The 25,592-nt window shown below is 39.2% G+C and overlaps 2 protein-coding genes across 5 annotated transcripts in view; one reads left to right on the top strand and one right to left on the bottom strand.

Moving 5' to 3' along the window:
• MCTP1 (multiple C2 and transmembrane domain containing 1) overlaps window positions 1–2,678 on the top strand; it is a 207,104-nt gene extending 204,426 nt beyond the window's left edge. For all 3 annotated transcript variants that reach the window (XM_066569227.1, XM_066569228.1, XM_066569226.1), the window contains one exon: window positions 681–2,678. In XM_066569227.1, the coding sequence (XP_066425324.1) occupies window positions 681–752 (72 nt within the window). In that variant the 3' untranslated portion in view covers window positions 753–2,678. The remainder of the gene's footprint in view (window positions 1–680) is intronic.
• Window positions 2,679–17,488: 14,810 nt separating this feature from the next.
• The window catches only part of SLF1 (SMC5-SMC6 complex localization factor 1), a 34,257-nt gene continuing 26,153 nt past the window's right edge, over window positions 17,489–25,592 (bottom strand). For both annotated transcript variants that reach the window (XM_066568660.1, XM_066568659.1), the window contains exons 14-18: window positions 23,868–24,034; window positions 23,271–23,374; window positions 21,211–21,303; window positions 20,641–20,823; window positions 17,489–18,306 (exon numbers count right to left, since the gene is read on the bottom strand). In XM_066568660.1, the coding sequence (XP_066424757.1) occupies window positions 17,810–18,306; window positions 20,641–20,823; window positions 21,211–21,303; window positions 23,271–23,374; window positions 23,868–24,034 (1,044 nt within the window). In that variant the 3' untranslated portion in view covers window positions 17,489–17,809. The remainder of the gene's footprint in view (window positions 18,307–20,640; window positions 20,824–21,210; window positions 21,304–23,270; window positions 23,375–23,867; window positions 24,035–25,592) is intronic.

Below are 25,592 nucleotides of genomic sequence, written 5' to 3'. Positions count from 1 at the left end.
CAGCACTCTGAGAACACTTTGGCCTTTCCCTTCCAAGGGGTGAAAGCTTTTGCTGTGGCCACAGTTCCACTGGGCTCATAAATTCCTTTCAAAAAAAAAAACCCAAAAAAAGCTGGTTGTGAGTTACAAGCTTTTATGATGCAGTACACAATCCCCAGAGAGCATGCAAGATTTAAGATAGCATCAAGCACATAAATCACATCCAGTGTCACAAAGATTATAGACTTCCCATACTTCTAGTTTCAGTTCAGAGCTGGTATTAGGTAGGAGATAGAGGTGAGAACACTCTCTCTGTATCTGATACCCTCTGAGGTAGGCATTTAGAAATAACCAAGCTTTTAAGAAACATTATGAAGAATGGTATCCAATATGGTCAAGATGATAATGTTTATTGTCTGCTAGAGCTCATGGAGAAAACAAAAAAAAACTAGTCTTTTCTAAGTTTACATCAGCATGCAATGCTATTTCCTGGGAGGATATTCCTAGTGTTGGTTTTCCTTCTTATTCTAGATCTGTCATTCTGGTGTTGGTGAATCACATCTGCAAATCCTGTGTTGTTTTTAGGGGAAAATCTTCTTTTTTTTAACCTTTTATCCCCTGTCAGAAAAAAAAGGGTATCTTTCTTTTTTCCTAACAAGTGCCACCTGACAACTTTCTTTCTGAACTTTGTGTTTAAACAGATGCAATACCATGAACTGAAACAAGATCCTACTCACAGCCCAAGCAAGAGAAAGAAAAACAATCTTGCCTAGCCAACTTCATGTGTTGAGGAGACCAGCATCTGCCAGGGGAAGATAAAAGAGCAAGCCTAAGAAGAGTTTCCTTTCTCTAAGATTTTTATTTATCTTGCCTTTTTATCTACTGGGGAGATTTTGTAACAGTATTCAAAGGTGGAAAATGATTGCTCGTGGAAAATCTATTTCTCATTGTTAGGACATTTGTTTCAAGTAGGGTTTTTGTCATTTTAAAGCCTTGTTAGAAATAATATAACACATTAAATGAGTCAATCTAAAATGGAGAATATATATTGCTACTTGGTGGTCAAAGATACGTGAGATAGTCAAATCATGCTAACTAAACCTACAAAACACTAAATCTGACTCAGAAATTTCTCATATTTTATTTGTGAGCCTTCATATTTTTATCCAGTTAGTCATCATTACAATTTTCTATGTTTTATATATTGCAAGAGAAATACAATGTAGTGGAGCCTACTGCACTTATGTTTTAGTAGATTTTTTTAAATTTCAGACCCCAATGTTAACTTCTGGTGCAACATTTTTCTATGTGGTAGGGCTGCTTATAAGACAGTGAGAAACACCAAGTGCAAATCTCTTTGTGGAGCTCCCAAAAGCAGTTCCTGCTGTCTTTATCATTCCATTTTAAGACCTAAAAATCTCTGTTTCAAAATACTGCCAGGTTTGTAACTGATTGCCTGTCATATTTTTCTACGTGTACCAGTAGTCTTCATTTGTACTACATAGCTTAGCTCTAATGGGTAAAACTAACTCCATACTGCTTTGGGTGTCATACTATGAACTCTTTTTTGTGCACATAACTATTTTAATATGGATATCTTGCAGAAGAGGTTTTTCATTTAAATCACAAGATCATATTAATATGCTTTATGGTATAACATTGCCTGTTACCAATGTGAAATACCGTGTAGAGGAAAAAAAATGCAATTGTGGTAAAACTGATACACCAGGGTTTTCTTCTTAGTTAATAATGTCAGTTCTTCTGATACAATCTTTCCCTACTGCATGGAAACTGCATTATCTTATAAATTACATGGAACATAGATGAGAAACATTTACATTTCAAATGTCTTAGTGGCCACTGCATAACGAGTACTTGGGGATATATTCTGGTAGCTGCATGCAGACTTCTACACTCAGCTCCCCACATAGTGAGCAGAGACTCATTCCTGAGGGACTACCTGTGCACAGCTCCTCATTATTAGTTCCCAGTGACATTAAAGGGGATTTTTTGCCCAGGGGAGAATGACAGGACTGCATCCTCAAGGGGGGCTGTGGTCCTCTCTGGATTACCTCTCACTGGTTGCAATTGCAGATAAAGTTATATTGCACTACTCTAAAAATACTTTTTGAAAAGTCTATTTAGAAATACTTTGCAAGCACATCTGAATATGTATTTGTCCAAAGAAATATGTGTTAGTTGCATTGCTTATGAAGGATCATCCTGGATTTCTTTGTTTTGCAGATAAGATGATAGCCAAGTTCTTATGTGACAGTAACTTTGATCCTTCTGTTTGTATATTTAAAAGAATGCTAATCAAATGAATGCTCTGTAGAAAGCCTTGGACTTAAACAAGCTCTTATTACATCATGACTTTGAAAGAGTTTAATTTTGCAGCTTGTGTAACCTTTTGGCTGTATCCTACCTGAAGAGCAACATACTATTGGTGAAATCAAAGGCACTGGTCACCCTATTTTGTTTTAAAAGAAACAAATTTGTGACTAAACAAGATGTGAATGTTTGTTGCCTGTTGTCAGTTTTGCACATTTCTTTAATACACTGCAAGCCTTGTACCTTAACATTGCCCACCAGCCTGCGTGTTGTCTTTTTTTTTGTACACAATTTCAAATGTCTGCTTCGGTGGTAATATCTAAGCTGGTTATGCATGTTTCCAGAATTAAACACACTTCTAAGCATCAGTCTCTTAGATATTCTTAAGCCTCTGTCTTTGAAATCCTATGTTGTCATTTTTCTATGAGCGCTGTGATGGGCAAGTGAATTTCTTTGGGCAGGCTTTCAGTATTTTAAGTTCCCTAACATGCAGGGATGGGGGCGGGGGGAGGGGAGACAACAAACATCTGTTTGTTGAAAAATGGTGAACTCCTTTTAAATGCCTCAGTCACTCAAAATTGATCTCACTGAAAATATAATAAAATATAAATAAAATATAAAACACACAGAGGCAAGGCTAAGAATGCTTATTGATTAAATACTATTCTCCTGCCACAACAAGACAATTTAAAATCACAATTAAAATAGTTTGTGAGGGAACCCATTTTCACTATTTCCAGTTTGTCTATGCTGCTTTGTGTAGGTGGCCTCTGTAAAGAGCCAATCCTGTCTTATGCCATGACTATTCCAACATATCTTCCTTTTCCAGACTGATTCTGAAGTCCATTTCTAACCTGTTGGATTTGGCAGGCTTTATTCTGAAAGCAACTTGTCTGTTCATAAACAACCAAAAAAGAATAAGGCATCTCACAATCATGAAATTGTCTCTGTTCTCAGTAAATAAAATTTAACTTCATGTGAGTTCATAGAAAATTATTAGTTAAGTTGGATGTCAGAGCACTCAGAATTCACTAAGGCTGATTAATCTGAGAGGCTGTTGTTACATTCCTGCTGATAACTCCCAGTACAGAGCTTGCTTACCCTGTTTTTACAGTGGTTCCTCTTTGTAGAAACACCTAAGTATTTTTCATAATAGCAATGACCTTTAACTAGAAGAGCTGCTGTATTATAATTTTGTATTTTAAATCTAAGTGCAATAACCCTCAAGTTTTTTTTGCTATTGCAATTAAACCAACAGTGGAATAACAAGAAAATAATTAAGCAGTCTGCATACAGTCTATCAGCTAATTTGGTCCCCTAGAGCATAGGCTTCACGAACAAGAGGAAGAGCTGCCAGCAAATGCACTGCATGATGCTAAGGTATTTAATATGAAGATAATTCAGGAGCATGAAGCAAAGGAGGTAAAGGAAAACTTATTTCTTTCATCATTGTTAGATTACACGTGTTACAAAACATAATGAAAAGCTTTGCAGCTCTCTGCTAAGCAGGCAGGGTTCCCAACCAGTGGTTTAACTGACTTGCGGTTCACACAGAGATTGAGTGCTTTGTGGCAGAAACTCTTCAGGTGACACTGACTCACTTGCATATGCACCTCAACTCCCAAAGTCTGCTCCAAGCCTCTACCACCTCCTCACTGAATGGCAACAGCAAAAGGTATTGGCTTTTTGTTGAGCTGGGTACTCAACAAAAATATCTCTTTTCCAGTGGTGTTTTTGCCACATTATAGGACTGACCTTGTTGATTTGCAGTTTGGTGCACTGACCATTTCTCTGACTTGCAAAACTTTAGGCCTCAGAAGCAGACTGCAGGGCATGTATATCCTTGAGTTACATTCATAAAAGGAGTTTTTTTGCTGCCTCTTGAAAAATATGGTAAAAAAAAGAAAAATATTTTTCTTCCCTATAGGATTTCTAGCCCTGGGACATTTAACAAGCTCAACAAGCAAATGTACTTGTATCAGGAGGAGTCTGTTGTTTACAGTCATGAGATAATGACTTGATCAAAAGAAATGAGCCTGGAGAGTAAAGCAAGACCTTTCCTATGCTGTGTTTGTATTATTCAGGCTGAGTGTTCCTGAACATATCTGTTGGGAAAAGGGAAAAAGAAATGGGGAAGGATTGCTTAAATAAAATATTTACTGAAAAATGGGGTAACTACCAAATGTATCTTAAATTCTTGCAAGTTTTTTTTTTTTTAAGGACTGGGATTTGAGTAAAAAGTCTTTCTGCACTATGTTTCTAGAAGTATCTTTCTTACTTAGAAGAAAGTTTAGTCACTGCAATTTGCTGAGGCAGAGCACAGTTTTGAGAAGACAGGGTTGGAAAAGAGTTGGGAAAGAATTATAATGGATTATAATGCTGGAAGCAGCCTGTTCCTGTTCTCTCTTCACAATGCAGATACGTACTTTCCCCTGACATGCTCATGACAGGTCAAAACCACAGTTACATTCACATAGTTCCAAGAGCCACCCCATTCCCCACCTCTTCCCAACTTCAGACACTGCTGATGGCATGCCATGGAGGTGTCCCTACACTTCTCAATGTCAAGGGTCCCTCTCTCCTTTTGTCCACTTTGGCCTCACTCCCCTCATGACCAAACTCTTCATTTCCTGATCACCTGGTCACCACTGATACTAACAATTAAACCTTAACTAGAAACTGTTTGCCATGTCATCCTTTCCTGCTTCTTCTCCCTGTTTGTTCTTTTGATAGGCTGCTTTTCCTCACCCACATTCTTTGACTAATTCACCTTCTTATAGGTACAACTCCTAGACAATAAGGTCACAAAGCTTCAGCTGCTGGTTTCGTGCCAGCACTTCAGGTTTCCCTCACATATCTCCTACCTGAAGCTCAATGTTTGGTTTCTCACTGCTGCATTAAGCAGTCATACATGTCTTTCATCAGCACTGCTTCTCTTGGACCTGTAGTGACTCCCATCTAGACCAACCTCCTCAGGCATTCAGACTTTTTTGACTCCTCACTCCCTGGTGGTGACATATTTTGAAGCTGTTCTCTATGATAGTACAGAAAAGAATAGTCGAGGAAATTTAGGTTAAAGGAAAAGAAATTTCTGGAAGTTGTATAACTGTTCCTGCAATATGCATGCATCTTGCTGTTGGTTACTGGCTTCTAAAATGTCTGAGCTTGCAGTTTTGCTCTGCTCCAGTTAAACAATTTGGACCTCTGCATGATTTGCATCCAGACACAGTAGTCATTTGATCTGGGGGAAAAACAATTCATATAAATGCATGCCAAAGCAGAAAACCTGTAGTTTATAAAGTTTGTGTCTAAAATTGGCAATTGCAGCAAGCATGGGTTGCTTGGGGTTGAAGAGGATTGTTTTTATGTATTCTCCATCACAGAAATTAGGCTTTCACTATGCAATTTACTGTTCTTTGTAAAATCCTCTGATTCATAATTAAATACAGCACTATGATTTTTGCTGTTTGGGTTCCTTCTCTACAGGGTAATGTGTAGGCTGCACTTTCAGTAGACATTTTCATAACAAAGAGTGGCATTTGAAAAGGAAATTAATTTTTTAATTAGCTGGCACTTTCCGTCACTTGTTGTCAAAGCTGTCAAGTGCCAGGAAGTTTAAAGCCAGGGTTTATGTTTACCGTTTTAAAGTTGTGATAAAGCAACGTTCTGATAAAGTGAAGGGAGAGTCAAAAGACAATCACAGGTGCACACTCCCTGTATGATGCAGGGAGTTTGCCCCTGCCCATCAGTAGCAGGAAACTGGCCTCATGTATGATTGAGGATGCAGAGCTGAACACTGAAGTGTGCTGTCCCAGAGCTGCCAACACTGGGCATGGCTGACAGTAATTGAGACCATCTTGGCTGTAACAGAGGAGGCTCGAGATGAAGTTCCTGTGAAGAGCTTTATAGAGCATCTGCCCAGCTGCCTTGTCTCAAACAAGTGTATTAGTTCATCATTTTTGTGAGTGCTAATTTAAATGATCAGTATACAACATGAAAATGCATAGTGGTGCAAGAGAAGGAGGGAGTTTCTTGGGCCTCCTCCATATCAACCTGAATGTTAAACCCTCTTTCTAGTATGAATACACAGTTGAGGATATGTGACATACATCACTGCAGCTAACTGAGAAGTCCTGTGCTTTTTAGAAACCACAGTTCCCACTCTGAAACTTCAGTTCCTTTGCACAGAGTGGGCTGACATTAGACAGTAGCCATTCCACTTACTTCACACATTCATAAAACAAGGAAAGGCCACATCTCTCAATGATAAGAAATGTGTCAACTCTGTTGTTATTTACAAATAATATGTTTTAAAACTAATTCCTTAGTCCAGAAGTTCAGTGAGTTAATGCAGCTGTCAGCTTTTCTCCTAATTTCAGCCCTATTCAGCCTGTTACCAAAGGCAGACATTTGGCCATGAAAGAATTGCAGACATATAATACGTGTAGTCTCCATATAATAGACTCTGATATTATATGAGGAAATAAATTTTCAATCTTAACTCCGAACCAGGCTTCTTAAGCCAGAGGACACAGATCAGATGGACAAGTCTTTTTCTAAGGCCTGTGACATTAAAATGGAGGAAGTTGGATGGGTGAGCTATTTGATGGTTAAGGAATTGGCTGGATGGCTGCACCCAAAATGTTGCAGCCAACAAACAGCTTGATGTCAAAATAGAGAACAGTAGTAAGTGGTGTGGATGAGGGTGGTGTCCTAGGACCAATACTATTCAGTATCATCATCAATGACATAGTGGGATTGAGCATACTCCTGACATATTTGCAGGTGACACCAAGCTGAGTGGTGCAGTTGATTTGCTGGAGGGTGGGGATGTGTATCAGGTTTTCAAAAATTGAGTGTCTTTTGACTGATGGAAGAAGGATACAGCTTTAAAAACTGGCATGGTTTATATTCAGAGTAGAACTGAAAGCATCCTACCACCCAAACCCACTGCTAAAACATGATGAGGGGTCAGGAGGATGAGCAGGTTACATCAAAGCTTCCCACTCATCAAAGGAAACAGATGGGAAAGCCACTCTTACGTTGTAGCTTGTCTAAAATGAAGACAGAGGTCACTTTCAGCAAGGCTGCTGGAGGGCAGGTACAGACAGGAAGAGCTGTGATTGTGACAGTCTCAGCTCAGATGATGTGAAGCTTCTCCTGCTGCAGCTCCTCAGTTTAAGTGTAGAGGCATGGCACTTGCCCTAGACAGGAAACTGCAGTTTTAGTTTCTGTTCAGTATGGGTGGACTCAAACCCATGATGCATATTTCCTAAGATGATGCTCTGCTACACATGAGGCTGCTGAGATGAAGGAAGAGGGATAGTGGATCTAGTCCATTAGAGTATCGATGCTCTTTGCAGCTGGAGCTCAGTGGAGAAGAAGATCCAGAACTGACTGTTCAAGAGACAGCAGAGGCAGAGAGGGGCTGCAGCCTTGAAGGCTCCCAGTGGATAACAGAAAAATTTGGAAATATAACTAGCAAAAAATTACACAATTTCCATGAAGATATTGCAGAAAAAAGAGTGTACATATGCTCTCCAGCAGGAGAGAAAAAAAAAAAGTCTTCTCCTCCTTTGAAGATACTCTGACCTATAGAGATTTCTGGGGAAGGATACACTTTTCAAAGATAAGTTCTCATTCTGCTTTGTAGGGACCTCTCTCCCCCAGTGTCTAGATAGATAGAAGCCTAGAGGGGACCTGAAAGTTTTCCTTTGGAAAAGACACTTGCTAGAAACTCATTTGATTTTTATTTACAGGCCTTTACTTCAAAATCCTGCACAAAATTTGTGCTTAAATTTATAAAGAGCAAATATTTGAAACAACAGCCTGATTGCCTCTTTGTAGTCTGTTATGCAAAGCAAGTTTTTTTGCTCTTTCCACTTGGGCATCCCAAAATGTAGCCCTCTAGCAGAAGCACAGAGTATTGTTCATTGATGGCTTGCCATCACTGTAGGCAAACAAGATAGTACAAAAGCAACCCTTCATGTCTTAAACCTGGTACTTCTGTGGTACAGCATGCACTTGAAAGGGTTTTTTTTAAAATTTGTCGAGAAAGAAAACCAAACTGAACCAAAAAAACCACTGTTTCTGGGTAGAACAGGGTTAATTTTTGCAGTAGCTGGGAGTGGGAATGGCCAGCACAGAGAGGCTGATGCCAGCAGTTTATATACAGACACAAACGGGATGGCACTTCCTGCCATTGCACCTTCTGAAAAAGGACTCTCTTCTGAGGAGAAGGGGTTTCTTTCAGTCAAGAAATTGTGGCAGAGAGAGCTGTCTGGTATTGTCTCTTGTTGGAAGGGTCTCCATTCACCCCTGAACAACTACAGGACCCTGTTAAAGTAGCAGAATATTTGAAAGAAAAATGATGTGGCAATTCCAGAGAGGAGGGAAGTTCTACAGTATGCCTGGACCCTGGCTACTCTTTATTGGACACTATGTGATACTAGACTGCACCCTCAGGGGGAAGAGGAGGAAAGCAGCAAAACAGGCAGTGGGGCCAGGCAGACTGCAGGTGAACCGTAGGAACAACCCAGTGCCAGCAGAAGTTCCCCCTCTAAAGAAGAAGAAATCCAAAGCCAAATCCGTTTCTTTAGTAAGGTATGAAGAGGAAGCAGGACCCTCACAACAGGAGGAAGAGGCAGGGCCAGAGATAATCACTGATCTGTATCCCTGGGTGAGCTGTGAGATCTGCAAAGAGATTTCACCACCAGCTGGTTCAGCCCGAGCTGATCCAATGTTACCATGACATGGCCCATGATATGAAACTAGATGGTAGTGAAGCCAAGCAACTGGAATCCCTGTCCCAGGATCTGTCATTGACAAGAGCACTGGGAAGAGGACAGAAGCTCTCAGCCTTTGGAGGTGACTCCTGTCAAGCGTGAGAGAAAGGTTCTCTCTCAGGGATGATGTAGTAGTGCACCCAGGCAGGTGGGGCACCATGGAGAAAGCTATCCAGTATCTGGGAGAATGAGTGTTCTGGAGGTAGTCTCTAGGGATTCAAATAAGGTGCAGTCCCCTGTAGATCTGGATGAGGTCCAGAGTGCGCAATCCACGTGGCAGAAGTTTGTACAGAGCACATGATCATCGTACACCAACTCGCTGGCATCCATGTCTGTGACAGGAGGAGAACAAAGTGCTTTAGGTGATTACCTAGCAACATTTTTTTTCCTGCCTACTGATGTGCACCTTGTCTGTGGAAAGACTGTCCAAGACTGAGGACAGACTCAAAAACTTCAGCAGATTAGAAAGGAAATGTCCCTTGCCCCTCCAGTGTGGACCAGAGTCTAAACTATTGGGAGCAATAGTACCCTCTGCTCAAGAGAGAGGGTACAAACCACTAGGTGACCTGTGGCTTTTGCTGTGTGACTCCAGAGAGAATGTAAGGAAATGGGATGAAAAACCCACCTCTGTGCTGGCGGCACAGGTACGTGAGTTGAGAGGAAGAATACCCACCACAGGAAATTCAAGGACAAATGCAGCTCCAGTTTCCAGTGGGCAAGTCCTCAGAAAGTGTAGAAGGTTTGATGTTTTTTCCAATCCTCTTGAAATTCTCCACTTTATATTTACAAGAAGTGAGCAACAAACACCATGACCATAATTAAAGGGGCTCTTCCTCCAGTCAGGTGCAGGAAAACGACAACAGCATTTACTGGACTGTGTGGATCCAATGGCCTGGCATGTCAGTCCCACAGGACTATCAAGATTTAATTGACACCATCATACGACATACCCTGATGCCATTAAGATATTGAGGGGCAGAATCCATCTCTGTTTCTGGGGTGACAGGAGGATCCCAATGTGACTGTCCTGGAAACTGAAGTGACTCTGGCTGGGAACAAATGGCAAACACGCCCCACTGTGACTGGCCCAGAGGCCCTGTGCATCCTGGGCACAGATTGCCTCAGGAGAGGGTATTTCAACATTCCAAAAGGGTATCGCTGGGCTTTTGGGAGAGCTGTAGAGACAGAGGAAGTCAGGCAGCTGAACACCTTGCCTGATCTCTCCCCCTCTGCTGCAGCACTGCTGAGGGCAGAACACCATCACTACCACAGCAGGGCAGCATCGATAACACCACACCAGCCAGGACTCTGTGAACCCCATCCATGAGATGATTCATGGAGAGTCAGGCAGTGGCCAGCAAGACTTGCTCACTCTTTTATGACCCTATGTGGCCAGTGTGTCAGTCAGTGGAGAATGGAGACTGACAGTGGACTACCACGGCCTGAAGGAAGTCACACCACCACCGTGCACTGCTGTGCCAGACCTGCTGGAACTTCAGTATGAGCTGGAGTCCAGGACAGCAAAATGGTGTCACCATCAATATTGCAAATGTGCTCTTCTCCATGTCTCCAGCAGCAGAGTGCAGGCCACACGGGTTTTTTTGTATTGCATCCAATACACCTGGAACCAACTGCCCAGGGGTGGAAACACATGCCCACTATTTGCCTTGGACTGATCCACACTGCTCTGGAAAAGGCTGAGGCTCCAGAACACTTGTAAGACATTGAGAATGTCATTGTGTGGGACAGCAGAGCAGAGGAAGTTTTTTAAGGAGAGAAGATAATAGAAACCCTTCTGAATAATTTTGCCATAAACCATAGCAGGGTCAAGGGATGTGTCCAGGAAATTCAGTTTGTAGGAGTAAAATGGCAAGATGGAGACATCAGATTCCAATGTGATCAATAAAGTTACAGCTGTATCCTCACCAACCACCAAATAGGAAACAGGCTTTCCTAGGTGCTGTGGGTTTCTGGAAGATGCATATTCCTGATTACAGTCAGTTTGCAAACCCTCTTTGTCATGTGACCCAGAATGATTTAAGTGACAAGCTTTTAAACAAATCAAACAGGAGACTGTTGATGCAGTAGCCCTGGGGCCAGTCAGGACAGCAAAGATGTGAAAAATGGCTCTGCACTCCAGATGGGGAGAATTGTCCTTCCTGGAGTCTCTGGAAGAATAACTGAGGAGACTAGAGGATGAGCTCTTGGATTCTGGAGTCTGGGATACAAAGGATCTGAGGCCCACACCCCAACTAAATAAAAGAGATTCTGGCAGCTTCTGAAGGGGTTCAAGCTACTTCAGAAGTGTTTGGCACCAAAGCACAGCTTCTCCTGGCACCCTGATTGCCAGTGCTGGGCTGGATGTGCAAAGGAGAAGACCCTTCCACACATCGTGGCACTGATGCCACAGAGAGTAAGGGGATTGCACCAATCATACAGTTCGGTCAAACATGAAACCACAATCAAGGATCTTCGAAGTCATTGTGAAGTGGCCTGAAGGTGAAAATTTCAGATCATCATAGGAAGAGAAGGTGACATATGCTGTGGTAGTCCCTCCATATATTCAGATACCAGGAAAAATGATACTGATGGTTCCTGCCATGTTGCAGGGCTACATGGAAAACAAAAAGCTGCTGTATGGAGTTCTACATGGCATGTCACAAATGCTATGGAGCAACAAGGTGCATCAAGTCAGGTCGCAGAGCTGAAAGCCATCCAGCTGGCTTTAGATATTGCTGAATGAGAGAAATGGCCAGTGCTGCACCTCTGCACTGACTTTTGGATGGAAGTAAATGCCCTGCAGGGGTGGCTGGACCAGGCTGCTGAATTCTGGCAAGACATCTACCCAGGTAGAGAAGCTGGCTGTAAAAGTATGTAGTGTAGATGCACCTGTACCCAGGAGTTTGGCTACTGAAGAGCATTTGAAGAATGGACAGGTGGATTGGGCTGCCAAGATTGAAGTGCCTCAGGTGGATCTGGCAGCATAAGGGTGAATTATTGCTGGTTGGTGGGCTCATGATGCCTCAGGCCAGCGGGGAAGAGATGTAACAATACAGATGGGCTTGTGGCTTAACTATGGGGTGGATTTAACGATGGACACCATTTCCCAGATGACCCATAACTGTGGAACATGCACTGTGATCAAGCAGGCCAAGCAGGCACAGCCCCTGCAGTATGGTGGATTATGGTCAAAATATAAATATGGGGATGTTTGGCAGGTTAATTACCCACCAAATTAAATAATCACACTCCCCCAAACACACCAAGGCAGGCCTGTGAGCTGGCAGTGGTGTAAAGAACCACTGGATGGCTGTTCCACTACCTGGAACATCAGCTTGGGCCTTGAAAAACACAAGAGCTAAACTCTTCTGTGTCAGTACTCTTAACAACTGGTATAGGCTGAATGTTCACTCTTTGACTGGTTTTTTTTTTCATTTCTGCTACATTCAAGATTATTGGCAAATTTCCAGCATCAGTTAGATAGTTCTTCCAAAAGACTAAATAAATTTGCGCTGAAAGAACTCCGAAACAGGATCTCAGTTTCTTAGCTGGACTTGAACTTGGGCTCTCTTCTTCCTTTTGTTCCCTTTCCAGCCAGCAGTGTATTTGAATATGAATAGAAAGTACTTCCTGATGTTGTTGAAAATCATCAAAATAGTCTAATTTCCCTTTTTAAAAAATGTATATTATCATCAGCTAGAGGGAGATAGATATAATACTTCTTAATACTTCTAATTATTTTTGGATCAATTTAATTGTGGTCTCCAAACACTGTTTCACAGATGTCTGTGTAGATATTGTTACTGGAGCTCTGCAGCTTTATTGCTTCATCTTTTCTACAGGAGTTCGGTGCCTGCTTGCTGGACAGTCTACTGAGCTCATCCATTTTTTTAAAAAAGGCATTTTTTATTTACTCAGATGCCCAAAATATGCTATTATAATAGTATTTATTGATAGCCTGACCTAAACCAGCTTCTGAGACCAATCAGAATCCTTTTTTCCTTTTTTTCCCCTTCAAGATTACAAGTTTGGTTGATAAATCAGGTGCAATTCTTTATGTGAATATGAGCACAGAGATGAATATTTTACAAAGTTATTTTTAGAGCTGTTTTCCTAAAAATGCATAATTTCATAATCCTAATAAATATTATGACAAATTTAGGAATTTCAAAGGATCTTTATATATAACAATTGGATGATTGTAATTACTTTATATGCATTTAACAGATTAAAAATTGAATTATTTGACAGATTTTAAAATTTATTCACTTGGGAAAAATAACTGATCTTGAAATGATCACAGAGGGAAGTCTGCTGTTACCTGAAAATAAGCTGGAGCTGGATCCCTTTGAATTTACTGGGTGCTCATAACATATGTTGAGGCATAAATAAAAATAAAATTGGTCCCTCTCACTGTGTCATATATTCTTTGTTTCATCCTACTGTATCACAAGATAGGAAGCACATCACGTCAAAAATTGTTTGTAAGAAGTTTTGCAGAGTGTTTCTTGATTTCACAATGGTCACTCACACTGGCAAATAAGTACTGTCAGAATATCAGTCTGGCCTCAAAAGTTTTGCTGTTGGTGTATTTTAAATGGAAGCAAAATTTAGCATAAGAAATTTGAATATTGCTGCAGCTTCAATAACCATTTAAAATTTGTTATAACAGAGAAGAGGTTCAGACCTCAGAGTCTGAGCTCCCTTTAAACAATCTAACAGTAATCCTGCAGCTCTCCCTGTACCATCTACAAGTCTGACTGCAGTTAAGTCGCTGTATTGCAGAAAGTACCAAACCGTGTTTCATCCCCATCATCAACTTTTGAATACTGTGCTCTGTTTTGGGTCCCTCATGACAAGAAAAACGTTGAAGTGTCGGAGCATGTCCAGAGAAGGGCAACGGGAAAGGTCTGGGGCCTAAGGAAAGGTCTGGGGCACAGGTCAGGTAAGGAGTGGCTGCGGGAGGTGGAGGGCTTTAGCCTGGAGAAAAGGAGGCTCGGGGTGACCTTATCACTCTCCACAGCTGCCTGACAGGAGCATGTAGCCAGGTGGGGGTCGGTCTCTTCTCCCGAGTAACAAGTACATGCTTAACAATTATCAACTATTTTACAGACGTTTCTAACCTATTTTTAACAGTCGCTGTGTTTCCTGCGCTGCCCGCAACACTGACCTGCAGCAGCACCGGCCCCCGGCCCCTGGCACCGGCCCTTGTCCTTGGCCCCCGGCCTCAGGCCCCCGGCCCCGGCCCCCGGGGCCCCGGCCGCCTCCTGACGCTGCTACCACCGCCGCCTGCTCACGGCCGCGCCCGCAGCCGCGGCGCCCCGACCTGGGAACCCGCCGGTGCTCCAGGAATGCGCTCGGACCACGAGAGCCTGTTCCCTGCCGACGGGGGGGACACGCAGCCTGCTGCTGTTCGGAAATCGCGCCCAGCCCGGCACGGGAGCTGTGCAAACGCGCCGCGGTTCGCGGCACACACGCTCCTCTGCCAAGTCGGCGCTGACAGAGCGCCGGGGCTCTTGTGGTAGCGCTGTCCCTGCCTGTGTTCGGTTTCCCTCTGTGCTCCTTTTCCTAACTCGCTTTTGTAGGAACGCTTACTCTTCTTTATCGGTAAATGGGTCTCAGATCTAATATTGTTGCATTTACGCCTTTATTCTTGTCTGAGAAATCTATCAGAAAGAATCCTCCCCCACTGCCCGTTTTCTAGTGGGACAGGACACAGTATACAACACTGGAATTAATGCTTAATGCACTTTTTGACCGACATCTTCGTGTGCAAGTAAAATTCCTGCCTCGTGTATCCCAGTGTCCTGTACCGTTTGTTTTGCTGCTGTCAAGTTTGCTGACCTCTGTTGTTCACCTGACTGGGAAGTAGCATTGCAGCATCATCATCTGGTACATATATTCTCCACCTGTATGCTGAACGTGAAAAATAATTAAAAACTTTTTAAAGGCTTAGGAAAAATAGGATTGATTGAGGGAATCATATACCTTATCATATTTGTATATTATATTCCATATCGTATATGGAAAGATATACCTTTGTGCTTCTGAAGTATGTCAGTGTGTGAAATGTGGGCATTTGGAGAAGAAGGTGATTTTGTTTGTTCTTTTAGCTAAGACAGGGTACCCTGCATATGCTGGGAGATTTTAAAAGGCAAACAATCACTCATTAATAGATATCACTTTTACAGGAAAGTTTTGCTATACTGAAAGAGAACAGGTACTCTGATGAATTGGATATAGCTTATTATGTTAAATATGACAGATATGCTTAAAACTTTTCAAAGGTATGAAGTCTACAAATTTGAGTATATGTAAAACTGAACTGCAAGAACTGGGAAATAACAGGAAAACTTTGAATGTATGATCCTTAAACTAAGAGAATATTAGAACAGAATTATGCTACCATACAAAGACTGATGATGTGCACAGACAGTGTTTTAGCTGGGGCTTCTTCTGGAACATAATTCACATATTTGCTAACTTTTGACTGTTTTGTTTTCCAATGTTACTTATGTTCATTTAGCATATGTTACCTACATTATCTTGGAAGGAGGTACTTGAAATTACTTTAAATAGTAAAGTATGACTTTTTAAATGATTAATGTGGATTTTTTTTCTTTCTAAATGATATAAATAATAACAAATAATTGCAAGCACATCTTGCCTAAATAAGCAGAATCACCATCAGGCCAAAATGAATTAGAATTCTGAATATTCTAAAGGATTTGTTTTTTAAGACCCACCAGAATTTTTTCAGGGTCCTCTGAGTCCCACTTACTTAAAATTCACAATTATGCATCAAATTATTGACTAAAAGCAAATGTTACTATTGTAAACTTAGGTTTTGCACTCCTTAGAAAGTAAACACATAACATTTCTTTTTGTCCTACAAAAGGAAATACTGAAGTTTTATTAGTCCATTTCATATATGACAGAAGTTTCTTTAATGTTTCCTACTTTAGAAAAATTAAAAGTGCACAGACAGAAACAAATCCAACATGCACTGACACTTTAGTCTATTAGAGCAGGTTGTTCTACCTGCATGTATAAAAATAATAATAATCATTAATAAGCATGGAACATTTGTAAGGAAGGTCTGGTTCCAAAGTCAGCTTGGTTTGAGCATCTTCTGTGGATTGCTGTAAGATCTCAGCTGCAGAAAGGCTAAATGGAAATTTTAATGTGCCACATGCCAGATACATGAATGGAATTTAATCCTTCTAGTCTAGCAAGATTAGTTACTTTAGCAGCTCCTTCTCCACACCCATTCTTTTTTTTTTTTTTCTTTTAAAAAAAAATATAAATGGCTATTACAGAAGAACTGGAATTTGGAATGTTGCTTATTCCTACCTAGCTTTTAAAGGCTAAGTTTCTAAGTAATCTATTACTGAATCTGTTAGAAAAAAAATAAATCACATATCCTCACTCTAAAGCAGCTCTGATTTCTCTTAGCTTGGAAGGGAAAGGAATAAACTTCTGTTTGAGTGTCTCTGTTCCAGATCCTAGTATGAAATTACTTAGATCTCTACAAAGATGCAGGGCAAGAACTGTAGTTGTTTCTGTATAAATGAGCAGTAAGGGCTTCCCAAAAGATTGACTCTTCTACAACCCCAAACCCATAAGAATAATTAGGTAATTCAGCTGCCTTGCCTTCAATACCTTTTTAAGAGCAGCATGGGAATTTCTCTTTTTCTTAATTAATTTAAAAGTCTGATAAAATATGTAGCATGCAATCCTAAACTGTTAGGTTAGGGCATTAGTTTAAAGGGTTTATCATGTATAGTTTGCATGTACTCACAGAATGGAGAATGAAAGTTTCATATTAAGTGGGGCATAATTTTTAAGGATATCCATTCTTAGTTTCAGAGTATGATGTCCAGTATATACTTAAACTCTTGTTCTATCCTTTGTAAATTCCTCTGCCAACATAACTAGATTTCTGCCACTGCTTCCACCTGCATCTTCCTTTGAAGCAGGCCCAGGAGTGATACCAGATCATTACATGCCAGAGTAACGGTTTTATCAAATCACTGCAAGCCAGTACGATTTGGAGTAGAGCCAAGGACAGCCTAAGTTTTGCTGAGGGTGAATTCAGTTCTTCAAAGCATCATTGACCTGGGAAGCAGCAAGTGGTACGCACTGGAATTTTGCAGATCACCCAAATGTCCGAGCCATTCTCCTTCACTTGGCCACTGCACAAATAAATGAGACTACAAGCAACATAGTGCTGATGAGGAACAATGTATGAGCATTCTATCAAAGACATGGGAAATGTTAAATATTCATTCTGTAAATATTTAGTGCCTTCTCTTTTGAATTTTGCAACATGCAATCAATTTACGTAATATAATTTAGTTTTTATTAAGTAAGACAAAAATGGATAGAAGGACTTTGCATTTCTGTATGTTTTTATTTAAAGACATATTTATAACATTAGCTTTATTAAGGAATAACAAAATATGTAGACACAAGCCTTTCCCAGGAAATAAAACAATCAACTGCTTGTTTTAAGTTTAGGGTCACTGCCTCTGAAAACCAAAGAGAAATATGGCACAAGGAACATAAAATTAAAATAACATTAAAAATATTTGCAAGGCAGTTTAAAAGAGTATAAATGATATAGCACATTCCTAAGATCACACACATCCAGATCTGTCAGGCAAGTAGAAGGTAGCAACACTCAAGATTCAGCCAATGTGGTTGTTTGGAATTTAACTGCTAGAAGGATTTAGGCACTGACATGCTTCTACCATAGTTTCCAGAACTGCTAATAAGGCCTTTGCCTGTTCACCAGGGAAGAATAACATGCCTTCAGATATTTCTTGAAGAAACTGTGGTAGTTTTCCGAAAGTTTCTAGCTCTTTAAAATACATATCTACCAACCAATCTCCAGAAAATGCACTTTTCATCTTAGAAGTATCACAAACCATTACTGGAAGTATATTTGAACAAGCTATTGCTCGCAGAGTTACAGTCAGGGGTGTAGACAAATTATAAAGAGAACAAAAATTAATCAGCATCTTAGTAAATGAAATCAAACACAGTTCTTTCTTCTGATCACAAAAATCTTGTTCTCTGCATTCATAGAAGTTTTCAATGCTCTCTCCTGGATAAACAAGATTCAGAAGTTCTTCCTTTGCTGTGACTGACTCAACGAAATCCAGTGGCAGTTTCTCATGGGAGTTCCTTTGCTCTAGAAGGACTGGCCCTTCAGGAAAAACACAAACATTAACAACAACAGCACATTTTGTGATGAACTGGCAGTTGAACAAGATTTTTGGGTTGCTTACTGCCAGAAGCCCGGTGTTTGTTTAAGTTCCCTTTTTGTACCAAGTTATGTTAATGTAACTGATGACTTATGCATTTGCAACACAAGATAGAACCTTTAGAGACCCTTTGTAACAATTTCTTTACAGTATTGTCTTAACTTGCATTGAGTAGGCAAAAATATAATGTTATTACTTTTGTAAAATTCTATTAAGTACTTTGTAGACTAGGTTATTTACTGACATTGACTTCAAATTAAAGGCATGTTACTATGATGGTCTTTATTTTACTTTTCTGGATGGTGTGGCCAATCTTGCCTTAATGCTGTGCAGCAAAGTAAACTATTGGGGTAGGAATCCAAGCCTTCCCCAGCAAGTGAGTTTAAAAATTTGATCTTAACAGATTTCTGAAACACAGAACATAATCACTCTAATAAATAGATTTAAAGTAAGTAAATAGGACATGTTTATTTGTTCAGAACTAGTCTGAACAAATAAATCCTTTTGGTATTTCCTGTTTATTAGTACAAGGGACCTATTAATATTTAAAGAGCTTACACATCTCTTGGGAAGTTTAATAAAGGCTGCATCAGTAAGAAAAAATGAAGGCTGTTAAGATACTACAAGTGTTTTTCAAATAGGAACACATCAGGAATCTTACATAAATTTGTATTACTATGCTAAAGTAATGATACCATATTAACATGAATGCTTCTTCAGAAATACATTTTAATGACAAAAGGTGAACTCCCACATTTCGTTTCAGTAATAGATATTTTAATTTTGCTCAGATTAAAGCTGTATTATTATTGTTGTTATTATTATTACTGATCATTAACTTCTGTGTTCTAAATTATTGAGCTAAATAAATTCACACTGAATAGTTAACATGCTTTCTACCATGGGCTTGTCAGTTACTTGACAGGCCATAACTCAGAATGTGACAAAGGCACACACAGCCTTACACTTGCCAGAAAACCTTGATGAATGCAAGTGCACGTAGAGCTCTTCCCCTACGATAACAAGATCATCCACTACCTGCTCTTCACAACAGCCTAGGAAAAATGCACATCTGTTAGTGCAGTGTGCATTTTTCTGGAAAGCTCCCCTTTTCCAGTTGGGGAGCTGGGCTTACTATAATATTGCTATTGCATCACTTCAGCTGATTGATCTGAGCCCAGGTATTGGCTTGGTGTGTTAGATGCCAAGGTGACATGGCACAGTAGAGATATAAAACACCTGGGAGCTACAGAACTGAGACTCAGTAAACAGAGACAGAACTGCAGAAGGAAAGTATTGATTATGATCTAGTGCTTGCACAACAGACACAGATACAGCCTTTAGGGGGCAGGAGAAGACTGTAAATACAGAGGGTCATATGGCAAGAATTTATTAAAATTTAGTTTCTCTACCTTAATTAATAGGCTGCCTAAATACACTCTTCTGCCTCATGACTAAGCACAGAATGATTTTTACTGAAAAAATCTGGGTTTGGCACATAAAACACAGTTTACAGTGAGACAGGAGGGCAATGGTACAAATATTTCAAACACTCATTTTAGTAAATTAATTTAAATAAGGAAGAGTTGCTATCCAAGATGATTCTTAGTGTATATTTGGGGGTTTTTTTAAACATGCTAAATTAAATACATTGGTACAGTACATACTTCAGGATACAAATCTAAACAAAAAGTATTGTTTAAAACATTGTGTGCTTGCCTAAGGGGCAAAATACTTTTTTTAGATACTAAGACATCCCTCTCACTATTATCCCTAAACAGCAGTTATCATGATTACAATCTCAATTACTTTCTTCAACTAATAGTATTCAGAGACCATCACATCAATTTTCACAAATGCTGAAAAAAATTATGTTGAAATACATGAATATAGAGAGATTTAACCAATCTGGGTTTGTGTTGTGGTAAAAATAGATCAAAACAATAGAAAATACTTAGCCATGATTGGTGACTAGGTAATCTTTATTTTCATTAGTGGAGAATATAGTTGCAATGCATATGGTGTAAAATGCAGGATAAAAACACTAACATATTAGAAAAACGTGGAAATCCTGGTTAATTTTATATTCAGCTGATCAAGGTAAGTGTGAAAATAGTATTATTTTTACTGCAAACAAACCAGCTAGGCTTAAAAGTGTTTTAAAATATTTCATAACTTTGTATTTTAGAAAACGATCAAGAAAAACACTGAGAACTTCATATGGATTCAGAACAGAGAATAATTCCCCTAAACTAGTTTAGCATAAATGCACTCACCCCCATGCTGAAGTAGCAGCTTGCCAATTTCTATATGTCCATTTGACAGTGCATCATGCAAAGGAGTCACCCCATCCACTTGACTGAGCAGGTCTACCTCTGGACAACGCTCCAGAATTTCACGGACACACACTGTGCTACCATGGTTACAGGCTTCATGCAAAGGCGTCCAGCCAGCATAATCTGAATTATAAATCAAGGGAAGTTTTAAAACAGCAGAAGTAGTACTGAAATGTTAATAATGTCATTCATTAGACAGGAAAACACTTTACTTTTTTAGTACTCATTACAGCTGGAATGGCAGCTTGTGATTTCAAAACAAGAAATTCTATTGAAAAACATCTGAAAAAAACCAGCATTTTTAAGAATCAGTAGAAAATGTGATGTTAAAATACACTTCAGTTATAAATTCATCTTACCTTAATGTTTGCTGTAATGTCCTCACTTTGTGTTACTTACAAAAGAAAGAGCTTCAGATTGTATAAATATAAACTTGTTACCAAACAGATACTAATATAGTTCTTTATGTGTCTTAATTTCTTAATTCTGTAGAGAAAATTAATAACTTACCTTTAACGTTAATGTCTATTCCTGGCAAAGAGAGAAGCTGAATCAATCTCTCCACTTTGTTATTTCTGCAAGCTTTATGCAGGGCTGTCTCTCCTACCATGAAAAATTAATAGATTACACTAGACTAGACAAGATAGCAACTAAAGAAAATAATCAAAGGGTCTGGAACTAGGAGACCTGGTTATGTACCAGAAAACTCAATAATGAGTACAATTTTCCTTTATCCTTTTTAAACATCTTAAAAGAAAAAAAACCCCACGGAGCTTCTGTTCCACCAGAGATCCAGCAATGAAATTGTACTGCAAATGGTTTAACACAGGAATTATCTCCCCTCTAGTTCAAGGTTTAAAGCTTCAATCACACTATAAAAGCACCAAGTGATCACAAAACACCAAAAAATACTGGGTTTTGAAGCCATAAAACTTTAGAGTGCAGTTGCCCTCCCTTAAATTTATTCATGAACCTACATTAAGATGTATGGTTCTTTTTACACAGCGTTTATAGCTTAATTCAAATGAATGTTTCTGGCTAAGCACAAGTGCCTCTACACAATCAAGTATAAATCAAAACTTCAAATTTTTAGCAGATAGTTTTCTGTTTCTCAATAGACTCTCTGACTTGGCTACAGTAGAGAAGGAGGGGAGAAAGAGGGAAATTAATAATAATACTAATATTAATAATAATAGAATTATTACTAGTAGTAGACCCTGGGGGAATAAGAATCCCAAACCGCAGTACCATGTACAGCTGAAATAAGTGTGAAAAATTAAACAGCAAACAACTGAGAGCTGCTGCTTATGTATGTAAAGACACTACTAGCTTCTGCGCAATAAAAACTTCAGACACATTCTTAATGCTATTTTCTTTTCAATAATTGATTAGCTTTGAAAAAGAGCCAGAGGAAAATCCTGATACCAGGTGAAAGATAATGAACCAAACATCTTAGAAATTCAAGATATCTTAGGATAGATCTCTTAGCTTTTAAAGTAAGATTTACATGGAACATTTTGTTATATTAATACCTTTACTATATAAATCTGTCAGCTCCATGCCCATTCTTTCAACAGACGACACTACTTATAATTTCAGCAGGAGAGAACAGAACAAAAAGCAGGATTGGTTTGTTTGGTTCCACTTCCCCCCCTGCCCCCCCCCCCAAGTCTTTCACCTCCCTTTTCTTTGCAGAAATCAGATGTAATAATTCACATCAATTTTACTTGCAAAAGCAATAAAAACAAAGGGAACAAATTTTAAAAATGTATGGTCTGACTCTGTTGCTGAAGTTTTTTTAAACCTTTAAAGGGGGTGAAGTCTTCTTTTGTTTGTGATATAATTCTGTTTTTAATTTTTTGAACAATTCCAGCTTGCTTTTGCCAGTTTTTTTCTCCTGGGTGTCATATTAATAGAGTTATAGGTAAATTTCTGATGATGAAGATGAAAAAGTAGTTCCAGCAAGCAATTCTGCAGTAAAGCAAGCCTCATGCAAAGTACAATTATTAAACTTGTGTAGTAAATAGGAAGTGAATTAATTACTGCAGTGTTGTTTTATTCCTTAGGTACATGAGTTCCAGTATAGTTAAAACAAAAGCCAAGTGCATTTCATAGTCTGGGCTGAATGCCTGGAAGAAAACAGTCCATATGCTTAAAACAGCTATGTAACATAGCATACTCCTCAGTCTTTGTTCACAAAATGTCTAGGACTCAGAGAGATGAAGACTGAATTATACTTGCAAATCAGAAGACGTTGATCCTATCAAGCACAGGTTGAGGTGGATTAGCAAAGTAAGGCAGGCAAGACTGGAATGAGCTCACACAAACTGTACACTGTATTTAATGTATGGAAGGGGGAGGGTAATGAAGAAAGCAACTTTATTTTACCATATATACAAATTGCTCCTTTTAAACAGACATTGCAAAAGAGAAACGTGGACCATAAGAAAATATTTCTTGGGTATTAGCCATCGTTTTAGTCCAGCATTCATCAGGACAAGTTTTTAAACATGAAACTATAAATTCTAATGACTTTAACCTTCTTAACATAAATTAGATATGTAGAATACCTTTAATATTTCTCTTGTGTACCTCTTCAGCCAAAAGAGAACTTCCTTTGGTGTGTGCAGTCTGGACTTCTGTTTTTGCTCTAAGCTTATTAAAGATTAAGTCACTGAAAAGAAACCAGAGGGGATACATTTAAAATCACTATTTCATAATTAATGTATATGTACTTAATGGCTTTAAATGTGTACATACAGGATACTTAGATTTAGCCATTTCAGCATCATATTGGAAATGTCTTAATTACATAAGTTCTGTGACATTTAATTGTAACTGTATTTAAAATAGTAATCAAATAGGATTGTCCACTTTTAAACTTTCTTTAAAGGTAATTCCATGAACAGTGAACTTCTGTATATACCCTATAAATTTAATATTAGGCAAACAAAACTACATCAGTCTGCATATACACTGAAATTGCTGATCAAAGAGAAAAGGGGAAACCCCAGCCAAAAGGTGTTATGGGCTTACAATGGAGCTTTCTGTCAGTTGAAGTAATTTGTAGACAACAAAACAGGTCACATAAAGTTCAAGAAATGTGTCAGGTCAGAAGCTGTCCCCCAAAGCAGAATAAAACTGGTGATGTTATAGGTATTACTTACGGTAGATCAGGCAGCACTTTGACTTGGTTCTGCTTATCGCCATTTAGCATCTGTAATGTCCTTTGAGACTCAGGGCATGGCTGTTGCCCTATTTTCTTTTTCTTTGCTTTGTGTACCTCTGTCTCACGCATCCCTATCTCTCGCAAAGCAGGTGAATAGGAACAGACCTGTTGCAAAAGTAACATTTTATAAATGCAGAAATTTTCTTTGGTTACTCTTGCTGCAAAGCAGTCATCTTTATCCACATGTATCCATCTATACTCTTGATGTATATATGTTTTTTAAAATCTGATCCCTGAATGACTGTACATCTAGATTGTTTCAGTTTGTCTTTTGCATTCCTTTTCAACGTTTTTGTAATTCACTCTTTACATTGGCCTCAGTGAGTGGCTTGTGTCTGAGAAAGAAAATGGGAAGTTCTAGGCCTCTCTCAGGTTTCTGGCAGCTGAGAAAATCTGGATCTCTTTAGCTGGACATAAGACTTGAGTACAGTAAATTGACTTTCATGTATTAAAACAAAGTAGTTACAGACTTCCTGCTCCCAGGGAGCAATTTGGTTAAAGACAGACTCACTCCACTCCTTCATCTCTTCTGAGATGAGGGGCTGGATTAAGTCATTGAGCATGGCAAAGGCAGTAAGCCAGTTATCCCTTAGGTGCTCTCTATTAGGACGGCCTTGGCTGTTGTAGATCTTAGCTTCTTTCCAGTAACACAGAGCTTCAAATCCACTTACACTGGTCATTTTAAAAAGTCATCCAAGTTTCTGCAGTTTGGCAAAAACATAAGAAAAAAAGGCCAGTGAGAGGGATTCATCGAACACTCAACAATTATATTTGAAGAAAGGTATTAAGGAAGGCTTTGAATATTTAGCAGTTCACTGTAGATCTTGCAAGCAATAGACAGTAGGTGAGGAACACCTTACTTGCACCTTCACTGCATATTTACCACCAGGGAGCTGTTGAACTCAGAGAAAAGCCAAGCAGATAAGATGCTGTATGAGAAGAACTGGAAAAACTGCTAATTTTTTACTGTATGGAATGAGAAAGAAGGCTTAGTCATACTAAGGAAAACAACAAAAATCATATACACTTGTTTCAAGCACTATAACAGTATTTAAGTAGTTGCAGAGAGTGATCAGTAGTCATGGTGATACTGAAAGTAGCAATTCTGCTCTGTATGTGGCAATATACATCAAATATTAGTATGCAGTTGGTTTATGATAAGAATTCTGACAGCTTTTTATTCAACCTCTGTTTAAATGTGCTGCATTAAGAAATAATGACCTCTCTTCACAATAAATTCCTGCAACATTTAGGAAAACTTATGTATGGGAAATGTACAAATGTACGTATTTGGTTTTTTGTGACTCTACCTGTAGAGTAATAGAACACAGACAAACAGCTATGGATTCCATATTCTGTTTAGTCATTAGTATTAAGATTACTGAAATGAGACTCTAAATTAGGGCATGACATTACCATGTGATTGCCCTGATTTGCCTGCATCCTGCCAGCAGTCATGAATTTCTTCTGCAGCTCTTAACATGTTTTTCCTCACCAACTATCACAAATTGTGATTTGAAGGCAGGCTAAGGTTTGTGAGTAGGAGAAAATTTCTAAGAGGAGAATTTCACGGGAATACAACTGAGAAAATCTTCAATGTAACAAATGCCTGGACCTATCTCTTCAAAAACCCTGAAGGAAAAGGTAGCTGAGAAAAATCACA

Source organism: Molothrus aeneus, chromosome Z (genome assembly GCF_037042795.1).
Source record: "Molothrus aeneus isolate 106 chromosome Z, BPBGC_Maene_1.0, whole genome shotgun sequence".
NCBI classification, from domain to species: domain Eukaryota; kingdom Metazoa; phylum Chordata; class Aves; order Passeriformes; family Icteridae; genus Molothrus; species Molothrus aeneus.
The sequence above is the reverse complement of the archived record's forward strand: the minus strand, read 5'-3'. Positions and strand labels throughout refer to the sequence as shown.